The sequence below is a fragment of the Carcharhinus amblyrhynchos genome, chromosome 12 (genome assembly GCF_965287045.1).
Source record: "Carcharhinus amblyrhynchos chromosome 12, sCarAmb.v2.hapA, whole genome shotgun sequence".
Classification (NCBI taxonomy): Eukaryota; Metazoa; Chordata; class Chondrichthyes; order Carcharhiniformes; family Carcharhinidae; genus Carcharhinus; species Carcharhinus amblyrhynchos.
In genome coordinates, this window is record NC_137335.1 from 41399562 (window position 1) to 41419572 (window position 20011).

The 20011-nt window shown below is 40.4% G+C and overlaps 1 protein-coding gene across 17 annotated transcripts in view; it reads left to right on the forward strand.

Annotated features, from left to right (window-relative positions):
* Positions 1–20011, forward strand: part of ccdc88ab (coiled-coil and HOOK domain protein 88ab) — a 244703-nt gene that overhangs the window by 184424 nt on the left and 40268 nt on the right. For 16 of the 17 annotated variants that reach the window (XM_080200420.1, XM_080200417.1, XM_080200421.1 and 13 more), the window contains 6 exons: positions 1106–1249; positions 5808–5994; positions 16479–16624; positions 17389–17481; positions 17762–17970; positions 19265–19348. In XM_080200420.1, the coding sequence (XP_080056546.1) occupies positions 1106–1249; positions 5808–5994; positions 16479–16624; positions 17389–17481; positions 17762–17970; positions 19265–19348 (863 nt within the window). The remainder of the gene's footprint in view (positions 1–1105; positions 1250–5807; positions 5995–16478; positions 16625–17388; positions 17482–17761; positions 17971–19264; positions 19349–20011) is intronic. The other variant, XM_080200413.1, reaches the window with a different exon arrangement.

The window sequence follows — 20011 nt, forward strand, 5'->3', positions numbered from 1 at the left end:
AAAACTTGTGAAGCATTCCTCAGTTTACTTGTTCTCATTACTGGAATACTATTTTGCATTGAAGGCCAACTTCTGCAATAATTTCCAAAGCTAGCTGGAGAATGCAATTTTGAGATCCCTCGTAATTCCACCTAGATACTTGTAGCTGGTCATATGTGTCATTTTTCACGTTCGAACATAATAAATTTAGGTACAACAGAAATGCCAATCATGAGATTGGTAGTGCCATTGATATTTGTGATGGCTAATGGAAAAATGTACAAGATCTTTTGAAACCAAGTAGTGTAATGAAATGATGATCATCACTTGTGAAAATTTTGAAAAACCAGTTTTATTTTTATTTATTATTGTCACAAGTAGGCTTACATTAACAGTGCAATGAAGTTACTGTGAAAATCCCCTAGTCGGTACCATCCTGTGCTTTTTTGGGTACACTGAGGGAGAATTTAGCATGGCCAATGCACCTAACCAGCACATCTTTCAGACAGTGAGAGGAAACCAGAGCACCCAGAGGAAACCCACGCAGACATGGGGAGAACGTGCAGATTCCAGGAATTGAACCTGGGTCCCTGGCACTGTGAGGCAGCAGTGCTAACCACTGTGCCACGGTGCTGCTCCTGAGAGATGATTTAACTGAGAGATGTTCAGCACTTAAGTGAAGTTAGGTGTTTGTTTATATTTTGATCTTAAGACAAATGTTTTCTGTGGGTTGTAGCTGCAATCTCCATCCCCATCTATTTCCCCTTTGAACCAGAATTTTTCATATGGAGGGAACTGGAAAGGAGCTTAAGGACAGAAGTGTGATTACTACTAAGCAACTGTATACAAAGAGGCTCATATAAGCAATCTAGTATTATCTTTTATGACAGGTCAGGAGAATAGCACTTTGATGCTTTGTGTTTTCAGTCCATAAATATGTAGATCTTCACATTACCACTCTGTTTCTGTACTAGTATGCTGTTGCATGCAGAAGTTTTTGTTTTAAACTTTACATGATATAGTTCTTACATCTTTTAAAATATCATATGCATTCTCTAATTTGGTGTAGAATGTATTTCTTTTCCCATTGATGAAAACTTTGACTCCAGTTAAATTGTGTGTGCAGGTATAATGAGCTATTGAAGCAAAAGGCTCAGCTGGAGGAATTGGAGACAATTTTGAAAAAAGAACAGGAGAAAATACACCATGACGTTGAAGAACATGATTCTATGATGCATGAATACCAGAAACTTCGTAATGAAAATGAGAGGTTGGTGGAGTTACTGGAAATTTTGCATATTGGTGTCCTTTTCCAATTATAGCTCCACTCATTGATCTTTGCCTGTGATGTCCTATAGTCTGAGTTACTGGCACTGGAGAACGTGCAAATGAAAGTAACAAAAACACTACCAGCGCTGAGAGGTTGGAACCATCATGAAGATCTGTTAGGACTTTGCTTCAGGGATGAACTGATATAAGTCTTTAAAATAGTGCTGAGGTTTGATAGAAACATTTCTATGTGTGGAGAATCTAAAACTAGGGATCATAAATATAAAGAATTCAGAAGAAACTTCTTTACCCAGAGAATGTTTAAATATAATACCACTTGGAGTTATTGAGATGCATAGGAAGAAGCTCGATAAAATGCATTGGGAGAAAGGAATAGAAGAATGCACAAATAGGGTTAAATCAGGTAGAAAGGAAAGAGACCTGAGGAGCATAAACAGTAGCATAAATCATTTAGACCAAATAACCTGTTTCTGTGCTGTAAATTCTATATATTTCAGACTTTTTTAGTGTCACTCAGCATTGTTCCATTTTATCTGATCGGGGACAGTTAAGTCTGCCAAATGCAATTGTATCTATGTTCTAATATTTGTTTGGCTAATTAAACACAGACTACTTTCTAGCTGGCTGAATCACCTTTGGATTTTATCCAAATCTAAATGATTGTGCTTGTCAGTGGCAACTGAACCAAGGATTTTGAATAGGAGTTTTAGTTTACATATTTTGTTTTGCAAGAGGAAGGCTATCCACGCTTCTTAATGCTGAGAGAATAGGAGCAAGGGATTTAGGTGTTAGTGTGCACAAGTCATGAAAACCTATCACAGAATCCTACAGTGCAGAAGAGGCCCTTCGGCCCATCGAGTTTGCACCGATGCATGAAAGGCCCTGATCTGCCCATCTAATCCCACTTGCCAGTACTTGGCCCATAGCCTTGAATGTTATGGCATACCGAGTACTCATCCATGTACTTTTTAAAGGATGTGAGGCTTTCTGCCTCCACCACCCACCTCCAGATAGTCACCACTGTGTGGGTAAAAAAAAGTTTTCCTCAAATCCCCCCCTAAACCTCCCACCCTTACTTTTAACTTGTGTCCTCTTGTGACTGACTATTCAACTAAGGAGAACAGCTGCTCCCTATCCACCTTGTCCATGTCCCTCATAATCTTGAACACCTCAAACAGGTTGCTCCTCAGTCTTTGCTCCTGAGAAAACAACCCAAGCCTATCCAACCTCTCTTTTATAACTTAAATGTTTCATCTCGGGCAATGTCCTGGTGAATTTCCCCTGCACCCCTTCCGGTCTGTTCACGTCCTTCCTGTAACATGGCGACCAGAGCTGCACACAGTACTCCAACTGTGGCTTCACCAGAGTTCTATACAATTCTGTCATGACCTCTCTGCTTTTGTTATCTATACCCCAATTGATAAAGGTAAGTGTGCCATAAGCCTTTTTTACCACCGTTTTAACCTGCCTTCCAAGATCTATGGACAAATAGACCAAGGTGGCTTTGTTCTTCGGAACTTCATAGTGTCAGACCTTTCATAGTATACTTCCTTTTCAAATTGCTCCTTCCGAAGTGTATCACCTCACACTTTTCAGTGTTAAATTCCATCTGCCACTTAACCGCCCTTTTGACCATCTCATCTATATCTTCCTGTAACCCAAGACACACAACGTCACTGTTAACCACTTGGCCATTCTTTGTGTCATCGGCAAACTTGTTGATCCTACCCCCCACATAGTCATTTATGTAATTTATCTAAATGACAAACAATAGGGGACCCAGCACAGATCTCTGTGGTGCGCCACTGGTCATTGGCCTCCAGTCACTATAGCAACCATCTGTCATCACCCTCTGTCTCCTACTGCTAAGCCAATTAAGAATCCACCTTAGCAAATCACCCTGTATTCCATGTGCATTTGCCACCTTGCTGAGTCTCTTGCACTTTGTCAAATGCTTTGCTGAAATCCATGTAAACTACATCGACCGCACTATGCTCATCCACACACTTGGTTTCATTCCAAAAAAAATTCAGTCAAATTTGTTAGACGTGACTTCCTGCTGACAAAACCATGCTGACTACTTCTGATCAAAACTTACCTCTCCAAATGGAAATAGATTCTCTCCTTCAGAATCTTCTCCAGTGGTTTCCCAACCGCAGATGTGAGACTCACTGGTCTGTAGTTCCCTGGCTTGTCTCTACAAGCTTTCTTAAATAGTGGGAACACATTAGTTGTTCTCCAGTCCTCTGGCGCTTCCCCATTGGCCAGGGAGGAATTAAAAATTTGGATCAGAGCCCCTGCAATTTCCTCCATTGCCTCCCACAACAGCCTGGGACACAATTCATCTGGACCTGGAGATTTGTTAGCTTTTAAGCCCGCCAATAACTTGTCACTCGCTATGATAATTTACTCTAATTTTCCTCTCAGTCTTTCTCCCCGAGTTCTATAAGTACCACTTCATTCTCATGGGTGAAGATGGATGTGAAATATTCATTTAACACCCTACCAATGTCCTCTGCCTCCACTCACAGATTTCCCCCTTGGTCCTTAATGGGTCCTACTCTTTTCCTGGTTATCATCTTCCCACTGATATCCTTATAAATTATCTTAGGATTTTCTATACTTTTACCAGCCAGAGCTATCTTATGTCCCTTTTTGCTCTCCTAATTGATTTCTTAAGCTCCATCCTGCCCTTTCTGTACTCCACTAATACCTCTGCAGATTTACTCCACTTATCTTTGCTAAAAATGTCTCTTTTCCTTCTCATTGTATCCTGAATGTCTCTGATCATCCATGGTTCTCTGGGTTTAATACACTTTCTTATTACCCTAGAGGGAACATGTTGAGCCCATATCCTCCCCATTTCATCTTTGAACCTAGTGCACAGATCCAAAAATGTAATCAAAAAGACAAATAGAATTTTGACTTTTGATCGCAAGAGGATTAGAATACAAAAGAGTGTAAGCGATAGTAATAAAGAGTTTTGATCATTGTTTACTAAGTTCATTTAGGGCAGGGAAGATACATTATCTTTCGTTATATTCATGTTTAGACAATGTGGCAAAAGAATTTAAAAGCTAGAATGAATAACTGGAAGAGTAGTACATAGGACAGTGGCACAGTGGAAAGCACTGCTGCCTCACAGCGCTGGAGACCCAGGTTCAATTTTTGGCTTGGGTCACTGCAGAGTCTGCATATTCTCCCTGTGTCTGCGTGGATTTTCTCTGGGTGCTCTAGTTTCTTCCTACACCCCAAAAGATGTGCTGGTTAGTGCATTGGCCATGCTAAATTCTCCCTCGGTGTTCTCACAGACAGGCGCCAGAGTGTGGTGCCTAGGGGATTTTCACAGTAACTTCATTGCGGTGCTAATGTAAACCTACTTGTGACACTAATAAATAAACTCAAAAAACTTAAACTTTAAAAACATGGGTTAAACTTTTCACTGCCCCTGGTGGGTTGGCAGATATGCTAAGGCATAAAATTGGGTGCAGTAATAGCCTGCCATTCCCAGCACCTACCCATCCTGCTGCAATTTCATGCATAGCAGAGGAACCATTGCTGGCCCACCTGTCAGAGGGCCAATTGAGGCCCTTGAATGACCAATTAATGGCCACTTAAGGGTCTCTTCCTACATTGCTGAAATTTTTCCCATGATGGGCCGAGGCCAGGACCAAGTGTGAAGCCCAGCTTTTTTCACTGCTTGGGCTTGTGAGCAAAAGTGGGCTACATTTGGCCCCCTGGGTCCATTGAAGTCCTCTGCTCCACCTTACCTCAGTGTCTGGCTCCATCTTCACTGGGGATTGGATGCAGTATCAGCTGGGCCTAGAGAGCTGTCAAATATTTGAGTGGCCAGCAGTTCTTGGAGGCAGGACTTTGTCCCCAGATGGGTCTACTCATGTTTCGGTTGTTGCAGGGCATGCCACAGATAGAGAGAGAATGGAGTGGGAACCCTGGTACAGCATAAATTCCACTCCCTGTCTGCTGTATGTATATGCATGCTAAGGATATTTACAGATAAGGGAAGGGATAATATACTATTAGGGAAAGTTATTAACTCATGGATTTGGTGTGGAAATTGAGGTGGAGATTGGAGGCCTTTAGGGAGAAAGTTCCAGCATTCTGTGAATTCTGTGAATCATAAATATTTTCTTGAAACTGTGCCCCTTGTTCTAGATTCTCCAGACAGAGGTGACCAGTATCTATCCTGTCAAAATATTTTTGTTCAAAAAAACAATATTTCAGACAATGTAACACTCCTTTATTGTTATACTGAAATGTTACGTTGCATCATGAACACAAACCCTGGGGAAAAATCTGAAACCACAACCTTTACAGCTAAAATCACTTGTTAAACTGACCATCTGTATGAAGAGTTAGAAATAAGCTGTTAAAATGAAAATGAGGGTTCTTGGAGGAAATATCTTTGGGATAAAGGGTGCCTAATGATATTTGACTTTGTGTTATGTTCTACTTTTTGCCTGATAGTTTACAAAAAGTTAGCTTTACAAGAAATTAAGTATTTATTTCTCTGTTTGAAGGTTGAACCAAATATACAACCATTTGTTAAAGGAGAATGAAGGATTGCAGTTGGACCATAAAAATCTAAAAAGTTTACTGAATGGTGCCAAACTAGAGCATACACGATTGGAAGCTGAGTTTGCAAACCTGAAGGAACGGTATCAACAGTTGGATATCACTTCCACTAAACTAAATAATCAATGTGAGGTGGGTGCACATTCCTTAAGTTTTCATAATCAGATGGCAAGGATAGAGATTAAAAAAACAGCTTTGGTATATAAAACTTCCCATCCCTGTGAAAAATTATGGTTTAAATGGAACATACCAAAATTTATCTGTTAAAATGTATTCCATTAATTAACACTTAAACCAAGACCAAATAAAAAAAAGATGAGGTGCAATTGTTTCAACATAAAGAATGTTAAGAAATTAAGGAAGAGATTTGAAAGTATTTTCTCCATTAATGGTGTTTTTTCAGCTACTCTAAAGAAGACAGGAGAAGATGCACTATTGTGGGGAAGAGTTTCAGGAGTGCACCAAAAACTAGTTTTTAGTATTTTGCAGGTCCGTATGTTTTCTCCAGTAAGGCTCTTCTGTAACCTCTTAAGAGTCGTAGAGTGATTGCAGCTCAGAAGTTCCAATTTCTTTTTGAAATTCACAGAATCTTGGTAATTAATGAGTTTACATTATTATCACTCACTGTCGAAATGTTCTTCCCACTCAGCTGATGGTACCAATACTAAGGGACGTAGGTTTAAGATTTTGGGCAAAAGATGCAGGGTGAATGTGAAGAAGCTTTCTTTATACCGTAAGTGGTAATGATCTGAACCTCATTACTCACAAGGGTGGTAGAAGGGGGAAACAATGATTTCAAAAGGAAATTGGATGAACATTTGAAGGAAATAAATGTGCAGGACTACAGGGATTGAGCAGAGGAGTAGGACTGACTGGATTGCTCCAAGGGCAGCTAGCACTGACTCAGTGTGCCAAATGGTCTCTCTCTGTGCCCTAAAGAACACTGAGCTCTCTCCTCCCTCCCTCCCCCTCCCCCCAGCATCTCTTGTCCAAAATCTTGTTCTCTGGCCTTTGTGGTCTTTGTCGGCAAATGATAACTGCTTTTCTTTGTCCATCTTATCTAACCTGCATAATCTGATGCACCTCTATCAAATCGCTTGCCAATCTCCTTTGCTCCAGTGAGAAAAATCGCAGCTTCTGCAGCCTTGTAGTTAAAATCCATTATCCCAGGAACCATTCTGTTAAATTTCCTCTGCACCTACTGTAGCTTGCCTCAGTGTGGTGACTATGTCTGGAATGTTTCCCTTCTGCAGGGGAAATGGAAAATGATTTTCGCTGGTGGGGGTTGGGATTGTTTATCACATGCAGTCTTATACTGTTCAGCTCTTTGTATATTTGCATATGTATGTGCAAAGTGCTTGCCAATTCTCACAGCTAAGGCAGGCAGGAAGTCTCTGTCATTACTTCATCAGGTTGAAAGTCCAAGCGCCTTATTTATAAGGCACCCGGACAGCCTGCAATATCCTTTCTGCCTTTACCAGGCCACTGTTCCATCCTTTCCTGCTAACTCTTCCTCCTTTCCTTGGTTATCTCCACACAGCTTGGATTGCCACCAACCAGTCTCCAGCATAGGCTGGCATTCATAGATGCTCCCCAAAGTGGACAATGCAGCTGCAACTCGCTGCAAATCTTGAACGAATTGTACCTCACTAGTTGCACGCCACTTAGTATAATTGTAAAAGTAAATGTTCTAATTATTCACGTGGGGAATTTAATTCAAGCCAGGTGACTTTTTAATGAGCATGCATGATTTGCCAACGCATGCAAAAGGCTTTTAGAAATCAATCGCCAGGAATCTCAACCCACCATTGGGAAACTAGCTTTTGGCTTCATGTGAAACTAATCTTCTTGCTGTTCTACCCATGACTGCATGCAGTAGATGAGGCCACAGCTAATGACAGAGTTAGAAAATGTGTGTAGCAACAGAGGGAGCTGAGTATTCATGTTCATTGATCATTGAAGGTGGCAGAATATATTGACAAAGTAGTTAGCAAAGCATTCGATCTTGGGCTTCATAAAAGTACAGAAACAATAAAATTATGCTGAGCCTGAATAAAACTGTGCTATTTAGTCTGTATTGCTCTCCCTATCCCTTCTGCTGAAGTGCATCACCTCCCAGTTCACTTATGTAGCATGATGGAATGAAAGTAACCTAAACTGTACTAAATCTTGGATGAAATTTGATACCCAAAAATATGGAAAAGCAGGAGACATAATGAAGGGACGAACTTGAAGCGATCACAATCACTAGAGGAAAAAAGTACTATGAAAAATAAAGGGACTAAAAGCTGACAAGTCCCCTACACTTGATGGCCTGTATCCAAGTGGCATTGATTGTAGTCTTCCAAAATTCCCTGGATTTTGGAACTGTTACAGCAGAATGGAAAACAGCAAATGTAACATCACTGAAGGTGGGAAGCAGAAAGCAGGGAACGTGTAGACAAGGGAAAATGCTTGGATCCATTATTAAAAAGGTAGTGGCAAAACATTTCAAAAATCACAATACAATTGGGCAGAGTCAACATGGTTTTGTGAAAGGAAAATCATGTTTGACAAATTTATTACAAATCTTTGAGGATGTAGCAGGCAGAATGAATAAAGACCAAACAATAGGTGTGGTGCATTGGTATTTTGAAAATGAATTTGGAATGCTGCCATTTAAAAGGTTACTGCTGGAGGATTGGTTATCAAACAAAACAGAGTTGGAATAAATGGATTATTTTTAGGTTGGCAAATTGTAACTAATGGAGTGCCATGAGATTGGTGTTGGGGTTTCCAACTATTTATGATCTACATTGATGACTTGGATGTCGCAGCCAACTTCATTGTTGCCACGTTCACGGACGGCACAAAGGTAAGTGGGTATGCAATTGTGAGAAGGATACATTGACTGCAAAGGGATATAAATGGGTTAAGTGAGTGGGCAAACATGGCAGATGATTCTAATGTGGGAAAATATGAGGTTGTCCACACTGGCAAGAAGAATAGAAAAGACACAATATTATTTAAATTAAACTGGGATCTGGGTGTCCTTATATGTGAATCACAAAAAAGTAAGGAAGTTTTGGTGAGACTGTGCCAAGAGTACGGATACAGTTTTGATTTCCTTACTTGAGGGATATTTTTGCTTTGGAAGCAGCTCAGAGAAGGTTTATGAAATTGATTCCTGGAATGAAGGGGTGATCTTACAAGGAAAGATTGAACAATTTCAGCCTGTACCCATTTGAGTTCACAAGAATGAGAGGTGATCTTATAGTTACTGATCCTAAAGATCTTGAAGGGCCTGACAGGGTGGATACTGAGAGGATATTTCCTCTTATGGGAGTATCTCGAACTAGAAGACAGTTTAAAAATTAAGATATCTCCCATTTAAGATGGAAATGAGGAGGAATTTTTTTCTGAGGGTTGTTAGTCTGTGGAATTCTCTCGCCCAGAAGCAGTGGAGATTGGATCCTTGAATATATTCCAGGTTGAGTTAGATGGATTTTTGACAGACAAGAGTCAAAGGTTATGAGACCCAACAGGTATGTGGACTTGAGCTCAGCTTTGACAAAGAGTCACGTGGACTGGAAACATTAACTCTTTTCACTCTTACAGATTCTGGCAGATCTGCTGAGATTTTTCAGCATTTTTTTGTTTTGGTTTCAGATTCCAGCATCCACAGTGCTTTGTTTTTATTAAGGAGGTTGAGGGATCAAGCTTGGGTAGATGTAGCAATTCAAGAGGTAGAGTGCAGCAAAATAGTAATATGGGAAATGGCAGGAAACATCAGAGACAAAAAAAACCTAAGAATACACCAGTAGTCAAGACTAGATGTTAAAAAGATCACAAACAAAACTATAGGCTCTGTATCTGAATGGGTGTAGCATTCATAACATTAAATTAAGTAGTGCACATTAAGGTAAATTGGTATGAACTGATAGACGTTATGTAGAGGTGGCAGCAGGATGGCAAGGATTAGGCCTTGAATATTGAGGCATATATAAAATTCAAGAAGAACAGGAAGCTGGACAAAGGTGGGTGGGTGGGAGAGGGGAGCATGAAGTAGCACTGTTGATCAAGAATAGTATTGGTGCAATAGTTAATGATGACCTTGGTTCTGGAGATCAGGATGCGGAATCCATTTGGTGAAATCCTGCACTGGTTGAACTCAAAGTTGGCACAATGGAAGATGGTTGTGGTCAATGGAGGTCAATCATCTCAGTTCCAGGACATTATTTCAGGAGTTCCTCAGGGTAATGTCCTAGGTCCAAACATCTTCAGCTGCTTCATCAATGACCTTTCATCATAAGGTCATAAGAGGGGATGTTCACCATTCAGCACTATTCATGACTCCTCAGATATTGAAGCAGTCCATGTCCAAATGCAACAATAGCTAGGATATTGAACAATATCTAGGCTTGGACTGTCAAGTGATGAGTAAAATTTGCACCAGGCATTGACCATCTCCAACAAGAGAGAAGCTAACCACCACCCCTTAACATTCAATGGCATTACCATCACTGAAACTCCCACTATTAACAAACTGTTCACCAGTGGCCAGAAGCTGAATTGACTTGCCAAAGAAATACTGTGGCTACAAGAGCAGATCAGAGGCTCAAAATCTTGTGGTGAGTGACTCACCTCCTGACTTCCCAAAGCCTGTCCACAATCTACAAGGTACAAGCCAGGAGTGATTTGCTTAGATACGTGCAGCCCCAACAACATCCAAGAACATTGACACCATCCGGGAGAAGACACCCATCATCAGAGCTTACGGCCCAAGGTGACCCACAATTTTCCTCACATGTTTGGGCGACCTATGTAGTATTTGATAGTTGGAGGAATTAAACAAAGTTCCAGGATTTAAACCCCCTGCTGTGTTAGTAGCTGGGCTTCGTTCTCACTTGCTGTGTGTGAGCCCTGTAGCTCCTGTTCAACTTCCCCCGACAAGGTACTTGGGCACTGCTGCCTGGACCCTACTTGTTTAATTTGCCAGTAGAAAGTTGCATTTTTTTTATATTCGCTTGCCCTTGTGCTTACCAGCATCCTTGACCCAGAAATGTGGAAGAAGGAAGAGAAACAAAATATTTGGTTAATGGAGGTAGATGAGAATATGGATTTTGAAACACTAATAGATCAGCTATGATCTTGATGAATGGCAGTGCAGGCTCAAGGGGCTGAATGGCCTACTCCTAATTTATATGCTCGTATCACCACCTTCTAAAGAGCAAATAGGGATGAGCAACAAATTTGCTTTGCTAACTCCACTCACATCCCATGAAAGTGTTTGAAACAGAGTTTAGCTATCTGGAAGTTGCTATGAGTGATATCTCTTATCGAAAGATTTGCTTTTGCAGTCCTCACTGAATGAAATAGTTTCAGTGGTTACTTACTCGCTAGTTCTACACTAAAGTCAGCAGAACAAGTTAGGGATGGTGCATTCAGGACCAAGTGAATTTTTAATTGCATGGCAAGTAACAACTACTAAAGCCCTACATTTAATTAATTTTTTTAAATGTTGAGACTGTCATCCCTCACCAGATTAGTGTTAATGCTGAAGACCTAAAAGATCTTTTCCTGTCTGCTTTTATCTTTATCTGTGAATCCCAATTGTATTTCCCAAGCTTTATTTCATTTTCTGTGGATAATTTATGCTTCTTGCTTTATACTGCTGGTGTGTATAAAGGTCAGAGGATGCCAGGAAATAAACCGAAAACCCCTTCAGGATGCTCCCTGATGCTGTCCTGTCCCCACTTGCGTCTCCCCAGTGGTGGTCTGCCAAGGGAATCACAGTCTGCTATGGAGGAGATATGCCAATTAATACCACACTCGGGGGACATTTTCATACATCAACACCATTTTCACCAGCATGGGACCACACCCCAGCCGAGTCTTGAGGCCAGCAACAACTTGGAGGCAGCCCAGAGAAGAATCGGTGTTTCCTCTCATTGCCCTTATAATTGAGCTACAAGCATGAAAAGGCCACAGCCAATGGTTTTAACAGCAATGAACCTTCTTTAATAAGTTTTCAGATTGCAGAACCCCCAGACTAACAAGCTCCCTCCAGGTCAGTGCATCCATTCAAATACCATGCACCATGGCCATGACTGTGACACCCCTCTACACCCTGGAGGTTGGTGCTCAGTAGTACTTACCTCCTCATTCACTTTCATCATTGCTGCGCCTGAAGCTCACTTATATACTGCAGCGGTAATTCTCACATATGTGACTTCTGACCAACGAGGTGATTAACATAAGTGAAGGGGAATGATTGCATGACGCACTCACTATTATGTTGAAATGCGTGCAAATAGTGCCTTGCTACTTTGGGCACAAAGCTGTGCAGGCCCAGAAAAAGTGGCTGGTAAAGTTAGAACTGGTGTAAAAACTGAGCGCTTTTCTGAAATTTTGCTTCACGTGTTACCTTACCATTTCACCATGCTAAACGATGGATGAGGCGAGATCATATGATCATACCCTATATGTTTAGTCAAACTGGGAGCTCTAACTTAGGACATCCATCCTTTGACTGTTCTGGACATGTAAAGTCTTTGAAAGATTCCTGTTGCTTATTTACTGTATTACCTGCCAAACTTTGATTCCCATCCATCTGGGCCACACCCCTTTTCAACTCACTGAAATTAACTCCTCTCCTATTACATGTTTAAAACAAATTTTAAATATTTGATTTTTCTTTGTATTTTTATATATCCACTTTGAATCTAATAATATTGTAAGCACTGTTTCCTAAACGCTCTTTAACTGAAATATGCGTGTCTTGCTTTATTTAATTCCTCTGGATTAGAAAATGTACAAAATCTTTCCTTGCTGAGGAGGCAACATATTGATTTTAAAGAAGCCCTCTTTTGAACATTTCGTAATTCCTTCCCTTCTTTGTCCATTATTCTTATTTTTCCATCTATAGTAGAATGTTTGAGGTCTCGGTGGGACCTCAACAATGTTTTTTCTTCACGGAGGAGGACGTGAATAATTTGCCGGGTGTTAGAGATGGAAAGGTGGTAGGACTGGAGGGTCTCAATGACATTACTGTTACTAGAGAGGCGGTGCTCGACAGACTGGAGGGGCTGATTGTGGACAAGTCCCCAGGACCAGATGGAATGCATCCAAGGGTTCTGAAAAAAATGGCGGAGGTGATAGCGGATGCCTTGGTGGTTATTTTCCAGACGTCGCTGGATTCTGGGGAAGTGCCAGAAGATTGGAAAGCGGCTAATGTTACGCCGTTGTTTAAGAAGGGTGCCAGGCAAAAGGCGGGGAATTATAGGCCTGTTAGTTTAACGTCTGTTGTAGGTAAAATGTTAGAATCCGTCATCAAGGAGGAAATAGCGAGGCATCTTGAGGGGAATTGCTTGATAGAGCAGATGCAGCACGGTTTCGTTAAGGGGAAGTCGTGTCTGACAAATTTACTGGAGTTCTATGAGGATGTGTCTAGGGCGGTGGATAGAGGAGAGCCGGTGGATGTGGTCTTTCTTGATTTTCAGAAGGCGTTTGACAAGGTACCTCACAAGAGGTTATTACAGAAGATCAGGGGACATGGAGTTGGGGGTAGGGTGTTAGCGTGGATAGAGGACTGGTTGTCAAATAGGAGGCAGAGAGTGGGGGTCAATGGGTGCTATTCGGATTGGCGGTTGGTGACCAGTGGAGTGTCCCAGGGTTCGGTGCTGGGGCCTCAGCTGTTTACCATTTATGTAGATGATCTGGAGGAGGGAACCGAGTGTATGGTGTCAAAATTTGCTGTTGACACCAAGATTGGTGGAATGGCAAATTGCGCGGAGGGTGTGGACAGTCTACAGAAGAATCTAGATAGGCTGGGCGAATGGGCCAGGAACTGGCAAATGGAATTTAATGTTGGCAAGTGCGAGGTGGTCCACTTTGGTAGGAATAATGGTAGGAAGGATTATTACTTACGTGGAGAAAAACTGCAGCAGGCGACAGTGCAGAGGGACCTCGGGGTCCTTGTGCATGAGTCGCAAAAACCCAGCTTGCAGGTGCAGCAGGTGGTCAGGAAGGCGAATGGGATGCTGGCCTTCATAGCGAGGGGGATTGAATATAAAAGTAGGGAGGTCTTGCTGCGGCTATATAGGGCATTGGTGAGGCCGCAGCTGGAGTACTGTGTGCAGTTTCGGGCACCGTACTTACGCAAGGATATTTTGGCCTTGGAGGGAGTGCAGAGGAGGTTTACTAGGCTGATGCCGGAGTTGAGGGGGTTGAGCTATGAGGAGAGGCTGAATAAACTAGGCTTGTACTCGTTAGAGTTTAGAAGAATGAGGGGAGATCTCATTGAGACGTATAAGATGATGAATGGGATGGATAGGATAGAGGTGGAGAGACTCTTCCCGCTCAGAAAGGACAGTAGGACTAGGGGGCACAGTCTCAAGATAAAGGGGGGGCGGTTTAGAACAGAGTTGAGGAAGAATTTCTTCACTCAAAGGGTGGTGAATCTCTGGACTTCTCTGCCCGTTAAAGTGGTGGAGGCTACCTCGCTAAATATTTTTAAGACACGGGTTGATGGGTTTTTGATAAGAGAGGGGATTAAGGGTTATGGGGAGAGGGCGGGAATGTGGAACTGAGGCATGACAGATCAGCCATGATCTGATTGAATGGCGGGGCAGGCTCGAAGGGCCAGATGGCCTACTCCTGCTCCTATTTCTTATGTTCTTATGTTTTTAATCTCTGATTATCAGTATTCTAGTGTTCAGGCATCTTTGTGCATTTCACTTGCAAATTGACTTCTCTATCTCCTTTCCATTATTTGATTTCCTTCAGTAAACATCTAGCAGCCTTAAATAGCTTAACATTGTTCCCTAATTCTAACAAGTAGATTTTTTTCTTTGAACCCACAAGTACATAATTCCGTTCTGATGTTGTTACTTAGATCAAGCCTCCCGTCAGCCCTTTTTTTTAACCCTGTTTTTTAGAACATATTGTAGTCTGTTAAGTTCCTATTCCTCCCTTTGTTTAAACCAGCCACTATATTGTAATCCCATATGGCTACTTGTACCTGCAAATCATCACTCTTACCCACCATACTTTGGGTATTCATCCACAGGGGCTCTAAATTGATCCTAATCTGCCTCACATTTCCCATGTCTGATTCTCCTATTTTGGAACTACTCCTTAGTGCTGTTTTTCAATCCCAGTCCTCTGTGCACTTTAATGCTCCATTTCCCACAAGGACATTGATTTCAGCCCTATTGAGGTGTAACCCTCCCATCTTGAACAGGCCCCCGTCTACCTCAGGACTGATTCCAGTGCCCCAGGAATTTGAAGCCCTTCCTGTAAAAACTAATTTTTCTTCAACTCTTCCTAATTTATCTCACTGCTGGGTGTTACCGCTGCCATATTCTTTATCAGATGGCACTGAGAATAATCCAGATATTATTAACTTAAAGGTTTTCGCTTTTACCTCCTCCTCTGCTCCTGAAACTTTTGTTTGTTGGACCTCAATCCTTTCACTTTTATTATTAGTTCCAACACTGACCAACAACTTCTAGCTGTTAGCCATTTCCTTACGTGTGTTCCGCACCCAACCAATGTTGTATAGGCATTGGTCAGGAGAATTTGACAGTTTGTTTTCCAAAGGTAGTAAGATTTTTATATCCACCAGAGGGGGCAATTGGATCTATGGTTTAATGTCTTAGCTAAAAGGTAAGCACTTCTAATTCCTCAGAACTACACAGAAGTTGTCCAGGATTATGTGCTCAAGTCTGTGAGCCCATGACTTTTAGACTCAGACGAGAGTGCTATTGTTGAGTCACTGGTAATGCCCAAAGTTTCTGAAAGTGGAAAATGACGATAAATTGCCAGTCAAATTTTGACAGAGAAGCACTTTCTAAGCTTTGATGATATTTAATTTTGCCACACTCTCCCACAAGGTGAGACACTATGATATCTTTAGAGGACTCAGAAAACAAATTATCTTATTTTCAGGTATCTGAGAACAATTAAGTACAACAGTTTTCCCTAACTTAAATGCCTGTTAATTTGCCTGTTCAAGCCACCAAGGAAAATCATTAAATATTTTCGTTGAAGTCTGCTCACAACAATTCTTCCCCACCACCCTCCCCGGAAAAAAAGGTACTCTGGTCATTTTTTTTGTCCCACACTTGTAAAATGCATTTCAGTAAAATTACAATGATGAAATTGATCATTTCAGTGGAGGAATTGATGTAGACTTGAAACGTAAAATAACAGCCAAATTTTACTTTTCCATGATCAGTTTTTAAGCTACAGACAAGAATTCAGATGGTATCTCTTGTTTACTCTAATCAGTAATCTCTAAACTGTCTGTGCTTTATATGCTCTGTCCGAGGCCAGAACTCTCCATTCACCTGACTAAGAGGGAGTTCCCTCAAAAGCTTGTGAGTTTACTATCAAATAAATCGGTTGGACTAAAACCTGGTGTTGTCAGACTTTTTACTGTGTTTACCCCAGTCCAACGCCGGCACATCCACATCATCTCTTGTTTAACCATTTGTCACTTTATAATTGGGAGGTTTTTAAAGTCAAAAATACAGTCTTTTTTTTAGCCTTTTCATATGTTGAAGGGGTACGTATAAAAATATTTTGTCCGATAATTTTCAAATGTATTACAGTGTATTTTGGTTTTCGTGCAGCTCCTGAGTCAATTAAAAGGGAATCTTGAAGAAGAAAACCGACACTTGCTAGACCAGATCCAAACATTAATGCTGCACAACAAGTCATTGTTGGAACAGAGCATGGAAAGTAAGGATCTGTTCCATGTGGAGCAAAGACAGTATATGTAAGTAGAAAGAGACATTACTTTCAATGTGATAATTAAAGCCACTGTCCCCTTGGCACACTGGAAGGGATACATTATTCCATTATCTTGTCAACAGGAATGAAAAATAAGACAGATTCCTGTTGTCTTCAATATGTTTATGCAATCCATAATTTCCTTATGTCTCGATTACCTACTAAAATGTTCATTAAATCACTTGAAGCTTCAGATACTTATAAATAGAGCAAATGTTGTTTAATATGATCATTGGTCAATAGAATCATTGACAAAGCAGAGGGCACCATAGCGTTGAAATCATCTTGAGGATTGAGGAGCCCTCTAGACAGAACTTATGGAAAGTATTGGAGAATGGAAAGATTTGCCACAGGAAATGGTTGAAGCGGAGATCATTGCCTCTTTTTAAGGGTAAAATAAGATGAATATTTGAACCAGAAGAAGCTACAGTGCTGTGCTGGAGCAGGGCAATAGAATTAATTTTATATGTAGTACAGAACTTGAATATTTTGGAAAAGTGAGACATGAAGCTTTTCATCCTGCAATCATCAGGGCAAGCACTAGAATGCCAAATTTGAAATGAGCATAACTTTTTATATCTCAAGGGCGAAGGGTGTTGATTGGTGATCAAGATGAATATGGCTACAGCACTGGTATGGAAAAGAGAAACAAGTGAAGTCTTTTGAACACATCAAAAGAACTTGCTTTGAATCTTTGTGAAAAAATAATTAAAACGCATGATCATTTTAGCTTGCTCTCTTAACCCAAAGTGATAAATTGAATGAACTTCGACGACAGAAGGAGAAACTAGAAGAGAAGATTATGGATCAGTATAAATTCTATGAACCTTCACCCCCTCGAAGGTATGAACAAAATTTATTGAAAGTAAGTGAAATAGTCCATTGTAGAAATGTGTAGTTTCAATTGATTCTCATTTCATTAAAGTACATTTTAACCATACGTATAAAAATTACCAAATTGCACTTCGTACTTATGATAATATTTTGATCACTGCTCTTCTAATTAGGTATATACTTAAGTTGAAAAATATTAGAAAAACACGGGTCATAATGTGAAGAGACAGTTCTATTTTTCAACATCAGTGTATAGCAACTGTTGAAGAAATTTGTTCCTTTTTTCTAGACGAGGGAATTGGATTGCAATAAAAATGAAAAAGTTAATAAAACACAAAAAGGAAGGAAACAGAGAACGCATTAAATCTCTGACAAGTACCCCAACCAGGTCAGAATCAAGCGATGGATTCCTTCAACTGCCTCATCAGGATAGTCAAGATAGCTCTTCCGTGGGTTCTAACTCTCTTGAAGATGGTCAGACAGCTAAGAAGAGTAGCAGTGAGTACATTAAACTTCAGTTTGCTTTGCAGTAACACTAAATGTAAATATTAAAACACTAAAATACGGCAGATGCTGGAATCTGAAACAAAACAGAGAAAGTTCGAAAAACTCAGCAAATCTGACAGCATCTACAGGAAGAGAAAACTTAGTTAATGTTTCAAGTCCACATGACCCTTCTTCAGAACTAAAGAGAAGGAAGACTGTGATTATATACAAGAGGAAGTGGAAAAGATGGAACAGTGATTCGTTGGAGCTCTTTTCTGCCTGGCTGAACTTGTTCCGTCATTCAACAATTTCTCCTTCAACTTGTCTTGCTTCCTACAAATAACTGGAATTTCTTGTTCCAGTCCTACTCAGTCCTGCTGTCGCAATTCTTTTTCCATTTCATCAGTGATTAAATTGGTGATGCTTCATACTCCCGTCTGCACCTGGAAAAATGTATTGATTTAGCATCAAATTTCCATCTCCATCCACCTTCACATGGTCCATCTCTGACAATTCTCTTCCATGACTTCTTTGTCTCCATTTCTGGTGATAGATGGACTACCAACATTCATTATAAGCCCACCAATTCCCACAGCTACCTTGACTACAGCTCTTCACGCCCTGCTTTCTATGAGGATTTCATTGTCCCAACTTCTCCATCTCCGTCACATCTATTCCGATAATGGACTTCTGATCTATCTGCTTTTTTTCCTTAGCCAAGATTCAGGAGGTTTTTCCCTCTTCACTTCTGAAAATGGGTTGTGCAGACTGGAAACTACAGATGCTGCCAGACCTGCTGAGTTTTTCCAGCTTTCCCTGTTTTTGTTTCAAATGTAAATATACTTGGATGAAAAGCAAAAAATGTATGAGTTGTAAAAAGAATATTGAGCCTACTTAGTGTTGAGTCAAAAAAAAATTCAGGGACTTGTTAGAAATTTAATCGCAAGCTGGTGGTTATACGTTTGTTGCTCCTTAAAGGCTTGTGAAGGAATATGTGCATTTTTAGTAGTTTTGATAAACTCAATGTTAAACTTTGATGAAAACATTGTCTTTGGATCTTAATCATTTATGTTGTAGATGTTTAGTATGAATCAATAAAGACTCATGACAAACACACATTATAGAAACAGTTTCATTCAATAGAAACATTGTAACATTTGTATAGGAGTCATAAGCATAGAATAATCGGCTGAAACTGCAGCATGTTTGTTTCTGTCTCTAGTTTCAGCATTTAACTTCCATCTGTTTTCCCTCCTTCTGTTTTCATTTACCAATCTCCTTTATATCACACACTCTACCATAAAAGTGGCTGCACTGAAAAGGCTGCCTTTTATGAGGAACAGACCGAAGGATAAAGACAAAATGAAGGCGCTCTACCGTCGCTCCATGTGTAAGATTCTCAACTTCATCTTCTCAAATGGCTTCTCTAGCTTTCATTGCTTAACCTTTACTAATTAGTCCCTACATTTCTGTTTGTATGTTCCTTTGTTCTAACACAATAGTTATACCCGACTCCATCTTATGTCATTATCATGAAGTATGCATTTGTACATAGGATATGTATAAACAGTGTCAATCTTTATAAATAGATTCTCATTATATCATTATTATGAAACTAAAACTATAAGCAGTATATAAGAACACAAGTTCTTTTCCCATATGGATAAAGAAAAACTGATATCACCAATCCAAAAGAACTAGCAATCCAGTATATTTTTCAAACAGGATCTCAAGTTTCAGGAAAGAGCAGTTTTTGTGCCAAATAATAAAGTTGGGGAGACATTATGCAGAAACTGCACTATAGAAATTGCTGTAATTTTTGTACAAATGAAATAATTGTAGTTAGTATTTTGCTGCTTTTGTTTATCTGAACTTCCTTAACTATGTTAAATCATTTGTATGCAAAATGTTTTACGGTGGCACTGTGATTAGCACTGCTGCCTCACAGTGCCAGGGACTCGGGTTTTATTCTCAGCTTGGGTCACTGTCTGTGCAGAGTCTGCACGTTTTCATGTGTCTGCATGAGTTTCCTCTGGGTGCTTCAGTTTCCTCC